The sequence below is a fragment of the Pongo abelii genome, chromosome 17 (assembly GCF_028885655.2).
Source record: "Pongo abelii isolate AG06213 chromosome 17, NHGRI_mPonAbe1-v2.0_pri, whole genome shotgun sequence".
NCBI classification, from domain to species: Eukaryota; Metazoa; Chordata; class Mammalia; order Primates; family Hominidae; genus Pongo; species Pongo abelii.
In genome coordinates this window covers 87810440-87832032 of record NC_072002.2, presented here as the reverse complement: position 1 = coordinate 87832032, position 21593 = coordinate 87810440, and the positions used below count along the sequence as shown (strand labels likewise).

The 21593-nt window shown below is 34.7% G+C and overlaps 1 protein-coding gene across 7 annotated transcripts in view; it reads left to right on the top strand.

The window, feature by feature from the left end:
• The window catches only part of NETO1 (neuropilin and tolloid like 1), a 126403-nt gene extending 106538 nt beyond the window's left edge, over positions 1–19865 (top strand). For 3 of the 7 annotated variants that reach the window (XM_024235945.3, XM_054538080.2, XM_054538083.2), the window contains 4 exons: positions 5855–5968; positions 11277–11835; positions 12807–12881; positions 14148–19865. In XM_024235945.3, the coding sequence (XP_024091713.1) occupies positions 5855–5968; positions 11277–11835; positions 12807–12867 (734 nt within the window). In that variant the 3' untranslated portion in view covers positions 12868–12881; positions 14148–19865. Of the gene's footprint in view, positions 1–5854; positions 5969–11276; positions 11836–12806; positions 13633–13730 lie in introns of all 7 variants that reach the window. The other 4 variants (XM_009252473.4, XM_054538079.2, XM_054538081.2 and 1 more) reach the window with 2 other exon arrangements.
• Positions 19866–21593: the final 1728 nt, after the last annotated feature.

Sequence of the window (21593 nt, the reverse complement as noted above, 5' to 3'; positions counted from 1 at the left end):
TGGACACAATAGAACACTTTGCAAAGTTTTAGTTTTTAAAATTTTAAGTGGTAAACAAGTAAGTTGGAAATATTTGGATTAAACAAAGTTAAACAGTCATATTTTGCCTCATGACTTCTTTAAATCTTTCAGTGGGTGCAAGGCCCTGAGAATCACCAAAAGTAGCATACCGTATTTCTTAGTCTTAAAGGTCCTCTCCTCAGCAAAATATTGTACTCAATTTTGTTTCCAAAGAATTTATTATAAAGTATTTGAATAAATGTTAACTGAAGATCATTTATATTGGAATTTTTAAATTAGAGTTAAGGTACCCATAAATAACATCAAAATTAGGATGTATCTACTATATTACTGTGAAAATTTTGTTACTAAAATTATAAGATGATACTGTCACTTTTATCCAAGCCTCAATTCTATAGGATCATTAACATGTCTGCAAAAACATTTCTTTTAGATTGGAGCCAAAGGTTGAGAGCTATTCTGTTCTACATAAGGCCTGGCTTGGTTTTCCAAGATGGGATCTGAATGTCTCTCTTTACAATTGGATGTTAGAAAATACCTGTTATCTTGATGGTCTCATTAAACTGTTAAGAGTATCACAACTAAATATCTTACACAGCTAAACCTTCCTCCTATTAAGTAGTACAGACACATTCCAATATGTATTTGTATTTTATTTAATATGCATAATTTCTGTTTTTTGCTTTTCTTTTAGAATTGAAACATAATATTTCATATTAGACATGGTTGTAGCAAAGGCATATGTTCTCCAAGGTACAAAGATAACTAAGAGGTCTTAGCTTCAGAGAAGTCCTCGACGCGACTTTCAAATATGCATTCTCATGTAGTCTTAACAAGGGATCTGTGAATGATTTTCTTCACTTTACAAATTAGAAAACTTAATGTCAGTTAAGTCACATTTATATCATGTATCTTAACATTTTAAATTTTTTGTTTCGTTTCATTTGCTTTTGTTTTGGTAACTGCAGTAGTAGCTCAAGAACAGGTAACATTCTTGTATCTTACACCATATGACAGTATCTGTTATGGTTTTTAAAGATCTATCACATTTAATTCTTAAATTTTATGTAATAGTTATAGTTATCCTCATTATATAGATGTAAACAGAAGCTGAAAAAGTTGGTGAATTTGCTCAAGATCACATAACTCACATTGGAAAATCAGACATATTGACTCCACAGCCTCTGCACAGTACTCTCCTAAAACGGTTTACAATTTTGTCTTGTAATGTTTGCATCCATACTGCTGACACTATGCAGCATTGTGTGCATTATTAAATCACTTGGGTAAGTATTATCTTTATCCCCATTTTACAGATGTGGTAACTGAGCAACTTACAGGTTAATCAGCTCAAGGGCAAAGAGTGTGAAAGAGGCAACCCTGGGAGTCAGAGACCAGGTGGCCAGGCTGCAGGGGACTTAATCACTGCGCACCACACTCTCTTATAAACCTGCTTTTGCTCATGAGGAAGCAATCTGTCCTTAAGGATTATCGCTCCTGACAGCCCAAATCACAGCTGGGCTCTCTGTCCTGTTGGCAGGACTCTTCAATCGCAGGCTGATGTGTCTGTCTGGAGAAGTACTCTCTAAGCTGTGTTTAATCTACAGTCTATTGCATAGCCACAAATGAGTGCTTTGCACAAAGGTATATGTATTGGTGTATGTGGGAGGAGGAAACAGTGAAGAAAGATTCATTTTGAAGTGTTGTAGTGTCTACTTTCTTTGTGAGTGCTTTAAATCAGGAGCAATGATATGCTTATACATATGACATTATTTTGGCTGACTAGAATATTTTACTTCATTAACAGAAATCAGTTTCCATCTTTGGGTCGTTAGATCTGGATGATAAAATGGTGATGTCAATAAACCCAATAAAGTGAAATCAAGTTAGTTGGAGGGTCTCATGTCTAAATACACTTTCAAATAGTTCAGTGACAAAAAGCAATAGCAAATTGTTCCATCTATGTTTAGTGTTTTAACGTCAATAGGAAGCTCTATTTGCTATTCTGATAGAAACAAGTATAAAGTTGTGTGTCCCCTCTTGTGACCTGGAAACAGTGTGAGGTACTTGGCATTTGGATTGTTACTTCTTTGGCTGCCACTTTATTATAAATAAATTTTGAGTTTCCTTGAAATCACTAGGAAATAAAGCAGCTGGTTTATAAGAGACAATAGCTTGAATGATGAATATTGAATCTCGTAAGTAGAATAAGTCTTATGTAAATTGGTCGAGGAATATGTGCTTTGTCAGAAATAGTAAAAGAAGCAAAGACAGGATGCTGAGTTTAGTTTCTGAGAATACATGCTGCCCATAGTCACTACATGCTGCATTGGAGACCGTGGCCTTGACTGGAAGAAGGTGACCTTGAAGGTTAGTTCTCAACCAATAAACACATTTGTTAGTCTTCTGCTCTCTGGAATACTAAGGTATGCAACCCGGTCAGAGTTAACCTTTTGCTAAGTAATATTAATCAGTTAAAATATCTATTGAATATTTACTACAAGCCTAGTAAGCTTAAGCCATTATGAGAGATTAAACATAAACATTAATTTTAAAAAAAAGCATAGTCACAAGCCTCAAAAATATACGAAAAAAGATGATAAAATATACTCTTAAAACTTTAAAAAATTATATGTGAAATAGGACTTAAGGAACAGCTAAGTTTTCTGATAGATTGGAATGATATTTTAAGACTGTTTAAGACAGGTTTATAAATTATAGGGTTCTGATGTGATTTGGATGGCAGAGTGGAGAAGGGGTATCTGGGGCAGGTAGAAGGAGGGAGTGGTGTGTGGACACGGTGCCGGATATGTCAGGAGTGTGCTAGGAGCAATGGGTTACACGCATTGGTGCACCGAGTGCACGCAAGTCGTTGAAAGAGCAATGAGAATGTAGGCTTGATGTGGTCTATTGGTGCTATTGTAGTTCTTAACCAGGAGAGAAATTAGAGTCTTTAATGCATCATTGCATATATGCATTTCTGAGACAAGTATCCAGACAATAACGAGGAAATTTGGAACCCAATATAATATTATATTTTGGGTGTCTATAAAACAAAATGAATTTTTGTCCAAGGTATGTACAATTTTATATATTCCTACTTTTTTGTTTGTTTTTGTTTGTTTTGTTTTGAGATAGGGTCTTGCTCTGTCACCCAGACCCAGGCTGGAGTACAGTGGCGCAATCTCGGCTCACTGCAACCTCCACCTCCCAGGTTCAGGTGATTCTCCTGCCTCAGCCTCCTGAGTAGCTGGAATTACAGGCATGTGCCACCATGCTCAGCTGATTTTTATATTTTTAGTAGAGACAGGGCTTCACCATGTTGGTCAGGTTGGTCTCAAGCTCCTGGCCTCAGGTGATTCACCCGCTTCAGGGTCACTAAATGCTGGGATTACAGGTGTGAGTCACCACGCCCGGCCTCTACATTGCGTCTTAACCATATCAGGATTTGCTTACTTGTTTTTATTTTTCATTTGCACAGCAATTCTTTATTAGCAAAAGTAAGGAAGAAAATACATGAAGAAATACCTAGGATAATACAACCTCCCCACCCCCCTCCTCCACACACACACACACACACAAAAAAAAAGAAAAAAAAAACACCACAAACAAAAGGAAGGCTAACTCCTAATTAACTGGCATATTTGCATAATTATTTAATGCAAAAAAGCATGTTAAAATGTGATTTATTGACATTCCTGGATTAATTATTGCATTCTCAGTAAAACCACTAATATTTAGTAACTTGATCCTGGAACATTGATAGTTTCACAACTACCAAGCAGCAGAAACAGACACAATCCCATTTGGATTATTTGGAATTCTAATTGCAGTGCTCTTACCAATATACTAATGCAGTTCACTCGATTACCAGAATGCAATGTTGTTTTTATTTATATGTTTAAATTTTTAAACTACCCTTCCTATTTAATAATTATAATAATTTTTCCAACTCACAGAAGGTCGATAAATATATAATTTTTAAAGGTATTTCTTACTTGATGAGTAGTTACACTTTCAAAACATATACTACAATTTGTTAGGTAATAAGTGTTTTAAGCATTTTTACAAAAGCATTTTACAACCATTCTAATATAAAATTTGCCAAAATCTCCTTTATACGCTGCGTACAAATTTTGACAACATTCACTATCTAATTAACAGACCTTATCAATTCTGCAAAAGCCATTATAGTCAGCTACAGAAATTCAAATTTAGTTGCTTACTAAAGAGCAGGTCTTTACAATAATATACTGGATTGTTAAATTTTACATTATGAAATGTTTATACAGAACAGTACTTAACAAATCGTTAGCAAAATAAAGTGTTAAGCGTGATACTTTTTTTTCACAATGACTACTACATATTTTCTACTCTAATTTTCATTTTCCAAAATTACTATTATATGCTTTTTACTCTTTAACCAGGAACATAAAGTCAAAATGAACAGAGAGGGAACTGTTTTGGGTTGGGGGAGGAGGTAGGGGATGAAGAACCAGGAAGAATAACGTTGCTTGAATTAGTTATTTCTTTGCCTTACTTTTGGTTTTCAGAATTTGAGTCTTCTTTTTTTTTTAAGGATTTCTCTGGGAGTATTAAAATATAGTAAGTTGCCTTAAGTATATTAAATTGCAAAGTATTGTTTTGACCGTTGTGATTAGTGTAGCAAATACAGTAAAGAAGATAACTCTAAAACTTATGTAATATACAGTTTTGAAAGTGAAAAATAAACTAATTACAACATGACTGCAGTGTCTAAATAGTACTGATCATTAATATATCTTCATTTGTTAATCATTGGAAATTAATGTGTTTAGTGTGCAATAGATTTTGCTAGAATGCCTGTCCTTAGATGGATTGTAGAGCCTTTATTGAAAAAAAGAAACACTAAAATTGCATTTTATCTGATACGTGGAGTGAATACAAAGGTAAAAACAAAAGTTAGCTTTAAAAGCACTTTCTGTAAGCAACCATCCACAATGCAATATTACTATAAAGACTGGTCACTTAAAATATTCTGTCACTCCAATAATGAAAGAAATGTATTTTTCCTTATATTGAAATCATATCTAACATTTTACATTGCTATATTAAACTCATGTTTTCTCATCATTATTTAGCCATATTTTATACCTTCTTGAAATTCATATTTTACCTCTCAGTTGCCTCAATGTGCATTGTAATCTGGAGATAATGATCATTGTACATCAAATCACTAGAATGTATGAAATACATGCATAGTAAGCTAATTTTATCACCATATATATTAAATGTAATAAGCATAATATATTTTTTATGCTGTTCAGGATTAATTTTTTCATGATTCTGAATTTCCATGGCATTTTGTTTTTTCATATTCTTAAGTAATGTTACAGGGTTTGCTTTAGTATATTTTATTCATTAGTACTTGGTAAGTATATATTTTTTAAAATTATTTTAAAATTTCTATTAAGTTTTTTTGCACAGTAAAACTAAATTTATACATTTTTAATTTCTGTATAAAGTATAATTTATGCACATGGTAGATGCTTCAGGTTTGCTAAATAAATAAGCCTACTTAAAAAAATGTGGATAATGTACTTCATTTTAATGATGGAAAATACCCTATGGCATTTTTATAAGCTTAGCCTCTCTAGAGGAATGCCAGCACTGTTAGTAACACAAGAAATAATTACCACTACGGCACCGTTTCTGAAAATCGCACGGCAGATCATTTATCTCAGTTTGTGGCAAATTATTCTAATCTTTTCATTTTTAGATTTGTAATGTGAGTGATTTACTACTGAGTATCAGTTATAACTTTCTTCCTTTGTCTTGTTCTTCTTGTTTTTAGCTCCCTGTGAAGGCAACACATTCTTCTGCCATAGTAACATGTGTATTAATAATACTTTGGTCTGCAATGGACTCCAGAACTGTGTGTATCCTTGGGATGAAAATCACTGTAAAGGTAATGATTAGTCCCTGAAATTTGAAAAAATTTCCTCCCTATGGAGTGGGGTAGAAGTTTATATGTATCAGTCAGACAGACTTTAAAATAAGAGTGCATAGTGCCTTTATGAGCACTGCATATGTCTTATAATCGATTTGTAAGCATTTTTCTTAGCCTTTACTCATGCTGTGTCCAGATGTTTCGTTATTCATTAGTGCACAGTGGACTATCCTTAGCACTTGAATTCTCGTTAAAGACATCACCCTATTAGAGCCTGCAGAGCTATGAAAACGGGAGCTTTCAGGGGAGCACACTACTTTCCTATCATGTGTGATACCGTCTGCTTGTGGTTACACCTCTCTTTCATTCCAGTTTGTCTTGATTGGACTTTGTGTACATACTCTAGAGATAAAATATATTGAACTAGCATTTGTACTTTCAATTACTTCCAGCTACTTCACTCCACTTCAGCTTTGCTATGAAAATGCTTTTCTTCCTTTCCCATGAACAGCTCCCAAAGCCCTTGCCTCCTTCCCTTGTCTATACACAAAGGCTTGTTTATGTAAACAGGGATCCTTGGCTGGATTATGGATGTTGCATGTTTTAGTTAAGATGAAACTGCCATATGAAGTATTTTACTGAGATCCAATATTAAACAATTGACAAAAGAAGATAGGCAAATGACTCTCTCATGCTTGAAGTCCAATATTATCTACTAAATGCCTTCTGCGCATAGAAGTAAAGAAGTAATACCACAGTATTCATTGTTTCATACAGTCAGTAGGAAAGGCAGTTACACTATCAACTATTTTGTTGTTGATTACTTTCGTAATCCATTCCTTTTGAATGGATTAGAAATTTACTAAGTGATCTTATTGCAGACCTGTTAATAATTCGTAGTTACCACTGGCTTTGTTTTGCCCTACATAAATGTGGTCCCATGTGTGTAAGAAATATTTGACATGCAACAAATGTGAATGGATGTGCATTATGAAAGTCCATATTTTTTTTTTCAGAAAGAAAAATGATTCCTTTAACCTTTAATTCATTCTCTTGTGATAGGAGAAAAAATTTTTATTACTGCAGTCATTTGTAATTTATGGAGGTTATGTCTATGGCAAGCATGTAGTGTAGCCTAAAATTAGTCCCATGCGCCCTTGAAAAGAATACGTATTTGCTGTTGTTGAGTGAAGTGTTGTATAGGTGCCTGTTATGTCTGGTAGGCTTATAGCATTGTTCAAGTCTTCTGTTTGCCTTTGATTTTCTGCTATGTTTTATCCATTATTGAAAGTGGGTGTTAAATTTTTCAGCTATCATGGTTGAATTGTCTACTTCTCTCTTCACTTCTGTAAAGTTTTCTGCTATGTTTTATCCATTATTGAAAGTGGGTGTTAAATTTTTCAGCTCTCATGGTTGAATTGTCTACTTCTCTCTTCACTTCTGTAAAATTTTTCTTTCATGTAATTTTAAGCTTGGTTGCTAAATTCATATATGTGTGTAATTGTTATATCTTCCTCATGACCCTTTTATCACTACAAAACAATCTTCTGGAGTTTAGTGCAGTTTTTTGTCTTGAGTTATATTTTTTCTGACATTAGTATAGCCACTACATCTTTCTTATGGTTTGGTTTCCATTCTTCTTTTCCACATTTTTACTTTCAGTCTATCTGCATGTTTGAATATAAAGTGTTTCTTTTGTAGACAGTCTATATTTGTATCTTATTTTTTATCCAGTCTGAAAATCTTTGCCTTTACATTGGGTTCTTTAATCCATTCACATTTAGTACTGTCATTGATATAGTTGGACTTATATATTCCATTATACTTTTTGTTTCTAAATGTCTCATGTATTTTTTCTCTTTTCCTTCTTTATTGCTTTCTTCTGCATTGTTAGTATATTCTAGTCCAACATTTTAATTATTTTAGAGTTTTTAATGCATTTTTTTTACTTAGTTGCTTTAGGACTTAAAACATATAGCTTAGCTTCTCAGAATGTATTAGATTTATACTAACTTAATTATAGTGAGACATAGAAACATTCTTCCTATATAGCTCTATTCTCTTTTCCCTTTTCCAATTATATTTGTACCTATTACATTTTTAAACATTACAAACCCAACAATACATTGCAATAATTATTACTTTATATAACTGTATGTCTTTTAAAGTGGTTGGGAGAAGAAAGAACAGCAAGTATATTAGTGTAACTTTTTATATAATCCTTTTGATTTACTATTTCTGGTTCTCTTCATTTGTTTTTCTAGATTTGCATTACCCTGTTGTCATTTCCTTACCCAATAACATTTTAGCTCCCACCCTGTTTATGCTATATTGTCACCAAATATATTGCATTTTTGTAAGTTATAGTCCAACATTATGATTATATACATAGAACATTGCTTTTAAAAAAAATTAAGTGAAGACTGCAGAAGAAAGATGCCACTCTATTGTCCTTTGCAATTATTTACATATTCACTGTTACGGACCTTACTTGCTTCCCTGTTTATTATCTGTTCAATTTTTTCACGTGGATTTGAGTTACTGTCTGAACTCACTTGTTTTCAACATGAACTCTCTTCCATATTTATTTTAAGGAAGCTCTTTTATCATTGAATTATCTTCATTTTTGCCTGTCTCACAAGGTCTTTCATTTGTGAAGGCAGGTTTGCTGGATAATGGGTTTTTGGTTGACAGGTATCTGCTGGGGTTTTGTTGTTGTTGTTGTTTGGTTTTATTTTGTGTTGTTTTTGCTTGCATTGCATGTGTCATCATGTTGCCTTCAGGCCTCCACTGATGATAACTCAGCTGTTAATTTGATTGAGGCTCCCCTCTCTGATGAGTTTTTTTTTCCTCTGTTGCTTTCAAGGTGTTTTATTTTATTTTTTTTTAATGTTTTCAGTGTCATATGTCTTTGTGTGGATCTCTTTGCATTTATCCTACTTGGAGTTTGTTGAACTTGGATGTGAGTTTTCTAATTAAGTTTGGGAAGTTTTAGCTCCTCTAGTTTTTTGTTGTTGTTGTTGTTTTTCCTGTTACTTTCCATCTCTCCTTTGTTTCTTATACTCCCATTACAGTATGTTAGTGTGCTTGTTGATTCGCCACATTTTTTTTTTCTGAGGCTCTGTTACTGTTCTGCCTTCCTGTTTTGAAACTCATTTTCATATTGCACTGTTCTCATGCCTCTATCTTTATAAAGTTAGCTGATACTTCCTTCTTCCAGCTGAAATGTACTGTTGAGGCTCCAGGAACTTATCATGTTAGTAATTGTACTGTTCAATTCCAGACTTTCCATTTTTGTATGATTTATATTTCTTTATTTATATTCTCTATTTGATGACCATTGTCCTCATTTTCTTTAGCTTCTTCAATCATAGTTTGCTTTAGTTCCTTAGACATACTGATTATAGGTGCTTTGAAATCTTTGTCTGCCAACTCCGATATCTGGCTCCCCAAAGGGTCTTTTCATTGCCTTTTTTTTTTCCTATATATACACTTCGCTTTACTGTTTCTTTACATGCCTTATAATGTTTTGTTGAAAATCACATGTTAGATTAGTAGCATCTCTGAATACTAACTCCTTCCTCCCAGGACTTGTAGTTTTCTTGTTTGTTTCTAAATGTAGACTTGGCTGGGCCATTTTAGTGAAGCCTCTGATGTTGCACCACAGAGGCCACCGCCTTGGGCTTCACACCATCAGCCTTGGGCAACACGGTTTTAGCAGGGCTCTCTGTGCCTCTCTCATTTCCTGTTCTCTCTATTTAGCCATCACCTCTGTTGGTATTGCAGCCAGTTGTTAGTCTCCACCGATTGCCGGCTGATTGCTCTACTGCTTTCGACAATGCCCAAGATCATACATTTTTCTACAGTCTAGTCAATTAAATTTAATTAATTGCAAGGGTAGTCCTTGAGCCTGGCCTTTGTGAGTTGTTATAACCCAGGAGGACTCTCGTTAGCTGTTACTCTCCTAGCTTGTTCTGTTAAACTTCTAGATGTTCTAAGGTTCGTCTTATTGCTCTTAAGACACTAACTGTCTCTTAATTGCATACTTAATTGCATACTGCCTCTTAAGTGCATACAGCACTCGGTATTCCCAGGTGGTCTCCCATCCAAGTGCCAGCCAGGCCCTCTTAAAACACTAAGAGGCAGTTAGTGTATTTAGAGCAATAAGACGAACTTTTGAATGTCTAGAAGCCTGTGCATACCACAAAATCTCCATAGTTTTTGAAATTATCATTAGGCTTGAGTTTCTCCACACACCATTTCAAATAAACTAACTTTATTTCGGGGAAGCTATAATGCTTTCTGTACTTGCAGCCTGACTCTCTTTCTGGGCACAGCTTCTTCTGGGTGGGGGCAGGAACAGTGGTGCAGGTCTGTTTATGCACAGAGCACTTGGGTGAGGTTGCTAACATGTGGTGTTGTCAACTTGCCACTCCAGGCAGCTCTCCTGTGTCAGCAAACTTGGGTAAGCATGATCCAGGCCTGGCATTCTCCACTGGAGACACCTGGTGTTGAGCTCCTGCCCTCCAAGTGGAGGCTGAGAGGAGGAACCTCGGGAGCCCATCTCAGCCACTCAGGCCAGAAAAGAAGCATGTCCAACATGGACCTGGTTGGGCATTGAGAAATGCTGGTAGCTTTCCCCTTCTAGGGAGATTCCATAACTCACTTAACTGGGAGCTGCAGGGAGAGGGTGCCCTGCGTTCTTGTCCACACCTCCCTGAGTAGGGCTCCCATCATGGTGAATCAAGAGTGGAGGAAGCAAGTCGTGGCTCAAATGCCACAGACTCTCACTGTTCCTAAGGACATTTAGTAGATTGGTTTATATAAATATATCTCCACTTGATATACACCATTAGGACAATTTCCTGAGTTTCATTAAACCAGGCTTTAATTGGTTGAGTTTTTAAAGTAATTTTCTACCAGTTGTGATTATTTCATTTGGGAAAGAGTCCATGCCATCATTCCAAAAGTGTGTGTCTTCAGATTGAATTGAATTATCCTTTGGCATCAGAATATTGTTGTTACTTTATAGATAGATTGTGTGTGTGTGTGTGTGTGTGTATGTATGTGTGTGTGTATTTTAAGATGAGATGCTGGACAGTGGGGAGGGGGGCTATTTTTAAGACTGGTCAGTGTATTTTTTGTGAAAAACGAGACCTTGCATTTATTTTTAAATATTTTCTTAAGCTATTATAAGCCTGTAAAAATTCTGTGCTCAGCCTGCTTTACTTTAAGTTTTTAATACACATTTTGAGTATAATATTAATGTTTGCCGCATTGCTTCTTGTTTTGTCCGTTTGTTGTTTTCACTCTCTCCAACCTATAGAGAAGAGGAAAACCAGCCTGCTGGACCAGCTGACCAACACCAGTGGGACTGTCATTGGCGTAACTTCCTGCATCGTGATCATCCTCATTATCATCTCTGTCATCGTACAGATCAAACAGCCTCGTAAAAAGTATGTCCAAAGGAAATCAGATTTTGACCAGACAGTTTTCCAGGAGGTATTTGAACCTCCTCATTATGAGTTATGCACTCTCAGAGGGACAGGAGCTACAGCTGACTTTGCAGATGTGGCAGATGACTTTGAAAATTACCATAAACTGCGGAGGTCATCTTCCAAATGCATTCACGACCATCACTGTGGATCACAGCTGTCCAGCACTAAAGGCAGCCGCAGTAACCTCAGCACAAGAGATGCTTCTATCTTGACAGAGATGCCCACACAGCCAGGAAAACCCCTCATCCCACCCATGAACAGAAGAAATATCCTTGTCATGAAACACAACTACTCGCAAGATGCTGCAGATGCCTGTGACATAGATGAAATTGAAGAGGTGCCGACCACCAGTCACAGGCTGTCCAGACACGATAAAGCCGTCCAGCGGTCAGTATCAATAGATTTTTTGATGACAACTATAACCTGAGGACTGAAATACTTCCAGAGTATTGTCTTCTATTTTGTCTTCATATTTCAGTTTCCCTTTAATGATTTAAACCCTAGTTTTCCAATAGTTTCCCTCTTCTTTTTCCTTTTCACTGCTATCCATATTCTTCCTAAACCCCATACATGTGCATGATATGTATGTGTGTGAACACACATGCACACAGAGACCAAAGATACTTTATTTATTTCTAAACATATACACATATTTATTTTATAAAATGATGGCTTTTAATTTATAATACAGATTTATGATGCAAACTTGCTTCCATGTGAGCATTGCTCCCATCAGTATTTATATATTTTGAGATATGAAATGATATTTGAAAACGATTGCCTTACCAAGATGGCTCATCCATCTTGATGAACAATTTTAATCTCAAAATAACATATTTTTCAATATAATGTATTTATTTTTGGTAGGAACACAAAAATACTTTTCTTTCACATAGTACATAATATTTATATAGGAATTGCATAGGATAGTATAGTATATTCATCATTTACACTTAAATGTTGTAAGAAATAGTAGAAACATTTGATTTATTTTCCTTTAACTATAAATGCAATATTATCTGTGTTGTAGTATTAGCCTTAAAATGAGTAAAAGTTTTCAGAAAAAATATTTAAATTTAGGAAAAATTATTTTAAATGCCAATATCTTGTCAACTTATACTTCCTTTTGCATGTTTACTAGCATTTAGTTTATTTTATAAATCATGACATACTTTCTCCATTCATTATACATTCTCAAAACCTAAAATACTTTAGTTGATTTGATATGTTTTGCATGCTAACATAAGTCTATTTCCACAGTTTTCTGAATTTTAAAAATGCTTTTGAGTAAATATTTGTATACATATTTTTTTTGTGCAAATAGTACTTTGTTGAATGAAATAGCCATAACATTCCAGGTTCTGCCTCATTGGGTCTCTAAGCAAACATGAATCTGAATACAACACAACTAGGGTCTAAAAAGAAAATTCAAGGTAAGCAGATGCCCTTGGTTCCTTTTCCTACTTTGTTGTATTCTGTTTTGTTGCAACTGTCTTGTAATTTTTTAGGGAATGTGCTATTTATCCATTATTTCTTGAGATATGTGTTTCATGACATTTCACGATTAGAAATACGATGGGTTCAGTGTTTATAGGAGAGATGATTCTCAGGATGCATACCTTTAAAACAAATCTTAGTATTCTTACCATCAAGAATTGTACTAAAATGTAATTTAGAAGGACATCAAATTAATAATCTAAATTTTACATGTTTTAAGGTAAAGTTTTAATGAACTATCTCCAAAGAAATACTAGAAAAAAACCCAAGGTTTTCAAACTAAGAAAATAGAATATTAAGTCTCAGTATAGCTGAAGTTAATATTTAAAACTGGTAACTACTTTTTTTATGTAATTTGGCAACATTCTACTCAAAATTCATACACTAAATATTTTTGGTACTGACACAATTTATAAACTCTTATTTTTGCATGAATATGTAGCTCATCTCATCAAAATTAAATGCAGCATGTTATATCAAATTTTATACTATAAAATTTGAATGCAAAAGGTTTCATTAATCCCAGTTGTCTATGTGTACATCGATTTTGTCATCAGATATCACAATGGCTTTACTTTTTGCTCTGGATTGTCTATATCTATATTAGCCTAATTTGTCTCCAATTGAATTTGCTTGACAGCTAATCTCTTCTAAACTCCTCAAGTCTATCAACTATTCTTGAACTAGGTGAATGCATTTCCATGCTCTATATTACCTTAATAAATTGGTGTATTTGTATGCATTTTTCATTGGGAGAAAATGTTTTAACTGTTTTTTATTTTCAGAGAAGAACTATTTATACAAACATGGGGACTGTGAAAAGAAAATTCTATAGTGAATTGTGAAAAGTGGACATATTTCTAAATTCATTCCACTGCCTTTATCCAAACTTAAGAATTACAGACATTTGTTATTCCTTCGGCAAGACATCCCCGCTGCACAATGATATGTTCATTTCGTAATTTGGTTGCTGGCCACCAAGTGCTCCTTAGTTTTTAAATACATTTTGAGATTAACTGGAAACTTGAAGAAGAAATTAGTTCCCGATTAAGACTATCCCAACTTTATTTTTATTGTCAGTTTCACTTTTGTTTCTATGTTGTTTTATGTCTTTGTTATATAATTGTACATTGTGTGATATGTGAAAAAAACACGAATTTGGATGAACCTTGTGTTACATGTACATTGTTTTCATTATATAGACAGCTTGAGAATAGTGCGTTCCTGAGTGATTTTGAACATGCTACAGTGAAAAGTGACAGTGTGGACCATGGAATCACCAGCTAGAGGTTATGGACTATACACACCTATTACTATATTCTGATTAAATACAGGAAAAAGTAACAAGTAAAATTACTAGATTGCAATAAAAAATTTCATTTTTTGGTCTTTCCTATATACCCCTGATTTCCTTTTTGTTTTATATCAAAGAAAGTAATGAGTTTCAGAAATCCTTTTTGAAGTCAGGTATTTTACCATTCATACTCTACAGTAGAAATGTTTTTGATTAAGCACTCAGCAATATGACCAAATTGACAGTTTGAGAAAATACCCTGCATGTCAGTACTGGATATTTGAGTTGGGAAAAATATCCTTTTTGTTAGACACATTGTGAAAAGCATGCATTGTCAAATACTGTTGTTACTCTTCCATTTCTTTATGTCATATGCTTGCTACTTACGACTTTTTATATAAATATATATAAAATGTATAATAATTTCCTAATTTGAGTTAAGAGAAATGTTTTCTTCCATTAGAGTGATTAAAAAACTGACTCACATAAATACACATTTTATATCAACTCTTTCCACCTTTTAGGGTACAGGATGTCCTTCAGTATTGAGGTTTACTTCCCAAAATATTTGTCTTCTAAAAGTTTAGGGGAATATTTTCTTCTTTTAGAATAGGGAACTCTTTTTAAAACTGCTTTAAAATCACAAGCCCTTTTATGAACTAAACTACACCATTATGAATTATTCTTATTCTCAGGCACACATAATACCCCTGAAAGCTTAGTGATTATGATATGTTTAACATAAAGTAAAATCCTAAAATATATTTTATTGCTATTAAATTATATACACACTCTGTAAAGTTTGATTTGGTGAGTGATTATTTTTTGAAATATTCAATGTTTAATCTTACAAAATAAATTTTTAAAATAAGAATTACTCTCAGTATATATGCTTCCCAACATTTTCAAAACTACTGAATTCTCCGAGTTGAAAGAACTCTGTCCTTCCACTAGCAGATCGGTCTGGTCTACTAAAATTTGGACTTTGCAATTCAAGCAGGCTTTGCAAACTAAATAGATGAATTACTGTTACACTTCCCTACTAGGAAGACAATGTCATATATGTTAAAAAAATAAGTAAATAGAAAATAAAATAAAATTTTATAATAGAAAAGTCAAAGAGTTATCATAGCCATTATAAACACTCTATCTCGAAAAAATGTCAAGCTACAGAATCACTTCAATGAATTTGATAAACTAGGGAATCAGAAAAGGTTTTGAACATGACAAAGATTATTTTTCATTGTTACGCTACATAGTTTTATACACATTGCTTATGATAAAATGTACACTTTTTTATTTGGCTTGACTGGTTTATTACCATGGTTCCTTTTTTGCCCTTTAATTCAAAATTAATCCACCAAAGATTTTTGTAAGGGATTAATCATACCTTATATTGCTTTCTCCATTTAGAAATCTTCAGAGGACTCCTTTCCCTTTGAATGATAATCTCAAAAGTATGATATAACTGTCAAGATTTTTTTATTTGTAACAGCAATAAAAACAGTGAAATACGTTAGGTGAACACGTTACTATTAATTTGTTCTATAACTGTCTGGGATGTCTGTCCCCTCCAGTTTCTCCTAAATATATAGAATGCTGATTCCCTGCTTAAAAGATATCTTCACTGGAAATCCACTAATGGGACTTTTAAAAAAAAACACTAAATGAAGTATAATAATAAGAATGAAGAGCTCACATATATTTAACACACAGCAGCTTCATGGGAAAACAACTGTATTTTAAATGAAGAACAGGCCTCCTCAGTGATAACTCTAAAATTTCTCAACAATGTACAGACACAGACTAATCATAAAAGAAGATAATGACGATGCTGGGCAGTGTCTGGAGGTATCCTTTTCTCCTGGCATTCACTCTAGATGCTGAAACTTGGGAGTGCAGCGCTCTAGCAGAGCTGGGGGATGTTCTCTGAAGGGCTCTGGTGGTGCTTATTTATCAGCCAGTATTGAGATTTGTCAATATATCAAAAACTATTTAGTAGCCATATCAGACCTTATCACCTGAATGCAACCTTTGGCCCACATTCTAAAGGTGGTGACACACATAGATAAGGAATGAGATGTTTCAAGACTTTTAAGTCATGTTATTTTAATAAATGATTATATTTTTGATAAAGTGAATTCAGATATTACCAACCCAAGTGCTTTATTGATTTAACAAGATGATTTCAAATAATGTGTTAAGTTACCCTGCTGTGTTAATTTGATAAAGCTATTATTTTTCATTTTATTTTTTCAAGTTTTCATTCACTTTTCAAAATCATGGTAGCATATAATCACATGCAATGCCAGTGAAGCCCCATATTAAGCTTCATACTTCTGTCCAAATGCATTGTAGTTGCCTAATTTCAAGGTTCTAATTTGGAAATCCGATTTATTTTGTTTGTTTTTCTATACATACCAATTTTAAGCATTATCTTGCAAAGTAGACATAGGTGGTGTTTGATTTGCCATAATTAACTTGAATTTGATTTTGTAACTAAAATGTGGCTATCCACATAATTGGAAATCAGTGTCTTTGGGCTTTTAATGGAGAACAAATCACATTGTGGTCATGCTGGTTTTTCTGTTTCACATTTACTTTTGCTCTAGAAGTATTTTCGTGAGTCTGATGACTCCATAAGTTATGATCCTCAGTGTTAAGTAACGTAGACCATTGGCATTACTTTAATATTCACTTAAGCTTCTGTATCATTTTTTTCTGTATTTTTCCCTTAGGAATTTAATTCAGGTCTTCCTCAAATTTTATAGCTTTAAAAAAATAATTCCAACCTCAGAATAACATAATAAATTACAAGACATGACCCTGGTTCCTATTACCTTGATTAAAGTGACGGCAATTAATTTACTGATGTTTTGTCAGTGAAATAAATAATAGCATCTTATGAAGTTTGTGTATCTCTGTGATGAAAATGAGTCACGTCAGTTCCCTCTCTGAAGGGAAGTTAAATGAACAACATTTTTAAAATTATTTGAATTCTAAATAAATATGCTTTGAAAAGTGAGTTAGGGTTTTGTCTAATTGCACTGAGGCGAGTTAGCTTCGGTGCCATTTTTCTCTGTACCCTTTTTCCTCCATGGATTCATTTCTATCTGTTGCACTCTAGCATAAAGGACCCAGCCAAGAAATTGTAAAATAGATTCAACAACAAAATAAACAGGTCTTGAGTTAATTATCAATCTCTATGTACTTGATTAATATTTCCCAAGCCCATCTTAAAGGTGTAATAAAGTAGAAAAATAAAAATACATTGTTAAAATAGCCAGAAATGTTTTTATAAATAATCCTGCTAAATAAATCTGAGGCCCTTTGTTAATTTACAATTATCATGATTCATTTTATTAATAAACTTGTTTGAATTGTACTACAAATTTAACTGAATTATATCATCAAAATAAATCAAACAGGATAATAAAAATAACAATTATAAGTGACTGATGTCAGAAACTCATAACAACTCATCATTTTCTTGTAGCCTCTGATTCTGTACTTTCTTGTGTATTATTAAAGAGGTAAATGCTCTCTTAAAATGCCTCTAGTTCTTCAGAGGTAGGAAACATAAACTCAACCTGCTTTGGACTTGTGTATTTACTTGGGTTGGTTTCCAGAATCTCCTTATTCCTGAAACAGTATGATCATGTAGTTAAACTACTCCTTTATATCTATAAGTACTGTGCAGCCAACATGTTCTTTTTTGTCCCCAACTTCTGCCATCTTTCCAACCTCTGAGGCATGCTATTTTATAGTGGTTTGCTCTTTGAAAAATTGTTTTTGTGCCCTCTCTTAATAGTCACAGATACTGACACAAAACTTAAAAATGACCAGAAAACAATGTACAAATTATTTAAAATAAAACATTCTTTTTATATCACATTATCAAATTTGTACTCTTTATTCACTTTTCCATTAAGTGTGATATCAATATAGCTAGGCTGTTTTGAGCTTGCACAGTCTGTCTACAAAGCTTCTTCCTAAGTACTTTGAGGGTAAAATGAAGAAGGCAGTCTAGGAAGGAACACAACTACAGAGTCTTGTAGAAGGCGGACTGCTTACAGGAGCTGTATAAGGAAAATTAAGCCCAACATTATGTGCTGTGTTGGCCATCATGCAAAGCTGATTGCATAGCCATGGTTACCTCCTCCATCATCTTCCATGGAAGATAAAAATAAATTCAAATGTTAATTCAATAGACATGATGTTTTATAATGAAGAAGTTTGTAGCAGAAATCTGAGAATATGGGTATCTTCTTAAGAAGATCAAGAGAGGCTTTGTGAATAGCTGACCTTCTAAGCAGGTCTTGAAGGATGGAGACAATGGTCAAATAGTAGTGCAGGGAAAAATTTCCACTTAGAGTAATTAAAGCAGATGTAGCCCCGGAAGATCATTTAATTGAGCTGGTTGGAGCATAGACAGGAGGAGTAATACTAAGTATATTTGACAGAGTAGGTTTGAGTTTACATCATGATTTCTGAGTGCATGGAATACTATCCAAAGGAATTTACATTTTATTCAAGGGAGAATATTTTAAGATCTCAGCAGAGTGGAACTTAAGATTCCTACTTTCAGTAGAAGCCTCTGACGGGTATGTTTGCTAAATTGAATGGGAGTGAAATACAGTAGAATCAAAACAGTGTAGAAACAAGACATGAGAAAGAGTAACTGGCAGATTGTTAGATATCCAGGAATATTTGTCTGGCTTTTTTACTTCTACTATACTTGTTTGAAGGTGATGGTTGACTAGCAAACATATTGAGTGTCACATGCCAAACACCATTTTGAGTGTTTTACATGTAATTTTTGTCCTTGGTCATCTTAGCAATTCTATGACTAATTAATAATATTTGTTGTTATTTATTGTGCAGATGAGGAAACTGAAGAGAGTTTTAGTAACTTTTTTAAGATTACACAATAAACAATGATGAATCAAGCTTTGAAGCCAACCTCACCAACCACAAGATCAACCAACACTCTTCACCAATGTGTAATATAAACACGTTAATATTCAACATAGTACGTACTGCTGAAAGAAGTTGATACTTATTAACCCCGTAGTTTTGTTTCCTCACCTGTAAAAATATGTATTATAACACCTTCTCTCCACCTTACAGCGTGTGATGGTCAAATGACCATTCATTGGAAGATATTTTTTATATCCTATAATGCATTATAAAAATAAATCATTTTTCCTAAATCATGTGTGAACTTCATTTCATGATCGACATGGAACAAAAGTATCATCTATAAAGAGTAGCATTGTAGAGTAACCTCCCTCTGAACTTGTCCACAGTAAAATATATGACTTTCCGAATCCAATGACTCTCTGTCTGGATGATATTTCCTCAGGTGCTATTTTGTTGCATCATCATATCGAAGTGCTGTTGTTCATCATCTGTCATTCAGCATTGAATGCCAGAGCTCCTGAGTAACCCCCAAAGCACTCATCATGAAGTATACACAGAAATAGCAACACTGGAAAGCAAATCTTGTATTTCAGTCACAGATAATCGTTTGGCATAAATTCACGTAATAGCATCCCGGTAGATAAGCAAGAAGCAGACAGCTGTATCGGTAAACGTAGTTTCACAAGCAACATTACAACATAAAAAAGTGGTATACTGCAGTGAAAATCAAATTTAGTTTTATTTCATACTATTTATGTGCTTTTTAAAAATCTGTTTGAATCCTCTGAGTTTTACCTTCTTTACTTTCTTTCTTCCTTTCTCTTTCTTTCTTTCTTTCTTCCTCCTTCCTTCCTTCTTCTTTCTTTTCCTGTCTTTCTTTCTCTTTCTCTTTTTCTTTTTCTTTTTTGAGACAGTCTCACTCTGACGCCCAGGCTGGAGTACAGTGGGGCTATCTCAGCTCACTGCAACCTCTGCCTCCTAGGCTCAAGTGATTTTCATGCCTCAGCCTCCCGAGTAGCTGGGATTAGAAGTCTGCACCATCACCCCTGGCTAATTTTTGTATTTTTAGTAGAGATGGCATTTTGCCATGTTGCCCAACTTCTAGCCTCAAGTGATCCACCCACCTCAGCCTCCCAAAATGTCAAAATTACAGGCATGAGCCACTGTGTCTGGCCCTCACCTTCTTTATTTGTAAAATTGAGAAGGCTACACCTCGTGAAGAAAATTTCTGTTAACATTAGAACTGGGCCAGACATGGTGGCTCACACTTGTACCCTCAGCACTTGGGAGGCCAAGGCTGGTGGATCATCTGAGGTCAGGAGTTCGAGACCAGCCTGGCCAACATGGTGAAACCCCATCGCTACTAAAAATACACACACACAAAATTAGCCGGGCATGGTGGTGGGTGCCTGTAATCCCAGCTACTCAGGAGGCTGAGGCCGAAGAATCGCTTGAACCCAGGAGGCTAAGGTTGCAGTGAGCTGAGATCGCACCATTGCACTCCAGCCTGGGCCACAGGGTGAGACTCCGCCTCAGAAAAAAAAAGAACAAAACAAAAAACTGATGTGCACACACAGGCAATATGAGATCAGTGGGACCACAGTGGAAGCCATGGCACCTACAGTGGTGTTCTAGCAGTTTGCTCTCCGGAGCAGGAAAAATGCCTCGTGTTACAGTTTTCTCTACCTGCAGCTCAGGCATTCCCAACACAAATGATTGCCCTGTCTCAGTGATTCCAACAGCACTAGATAGTTCAGGAGCAGACGTCACCTTTCAAAGACACAAATCAGTGAATATCAGTTTCTGAGAGATTATTAAGACACGACTAAATGGGAAAAAAATGGAGGGGCTAGTAAGGCGGGAAGGAACCGGAGTCAGACACTGCCTAGTAGCTTTTAGTGTGCCACCATACGCTGTAAGAGAGAGGATAATCATACTGGAAGAGGCACCAACACAGATAGGCTATCAGTAATGGGTAATTGAGAATTGCTGATTTCTAGAATATGTGCTCAGAGACAGGCATCAGAACAGACCAAGCTACATATTCTTCAAAATAACAAGGTGCATTATACGTAATTGGTAATGAGTATGTGTTGTTAAATGAGCGCAAATGAGTGGAAAAATTACATTCGTTAAATTTCTTTATTCCTCACAGAAGCTCATCCCTGACGCCAAGGCCTATTATCCATGTATAAACTATTATCCTTATAGAGAAGACCAATTCTTCTATATCATGAGAACACATGGACACACAGAGGGGAACCACACAGCACTGGTGCCTCTGATGGAGGAGGGTGAGAGGAGGGAAACGATCAGAAAAATGATGAATGCGTGCCAGGCTTAATACCTGGGTGATGAAATATTCTGTAAAACAAACACCCAACACAACAAACCTGCACATTTACCCTGAACTTAAAAGTTTTTTAAAAAG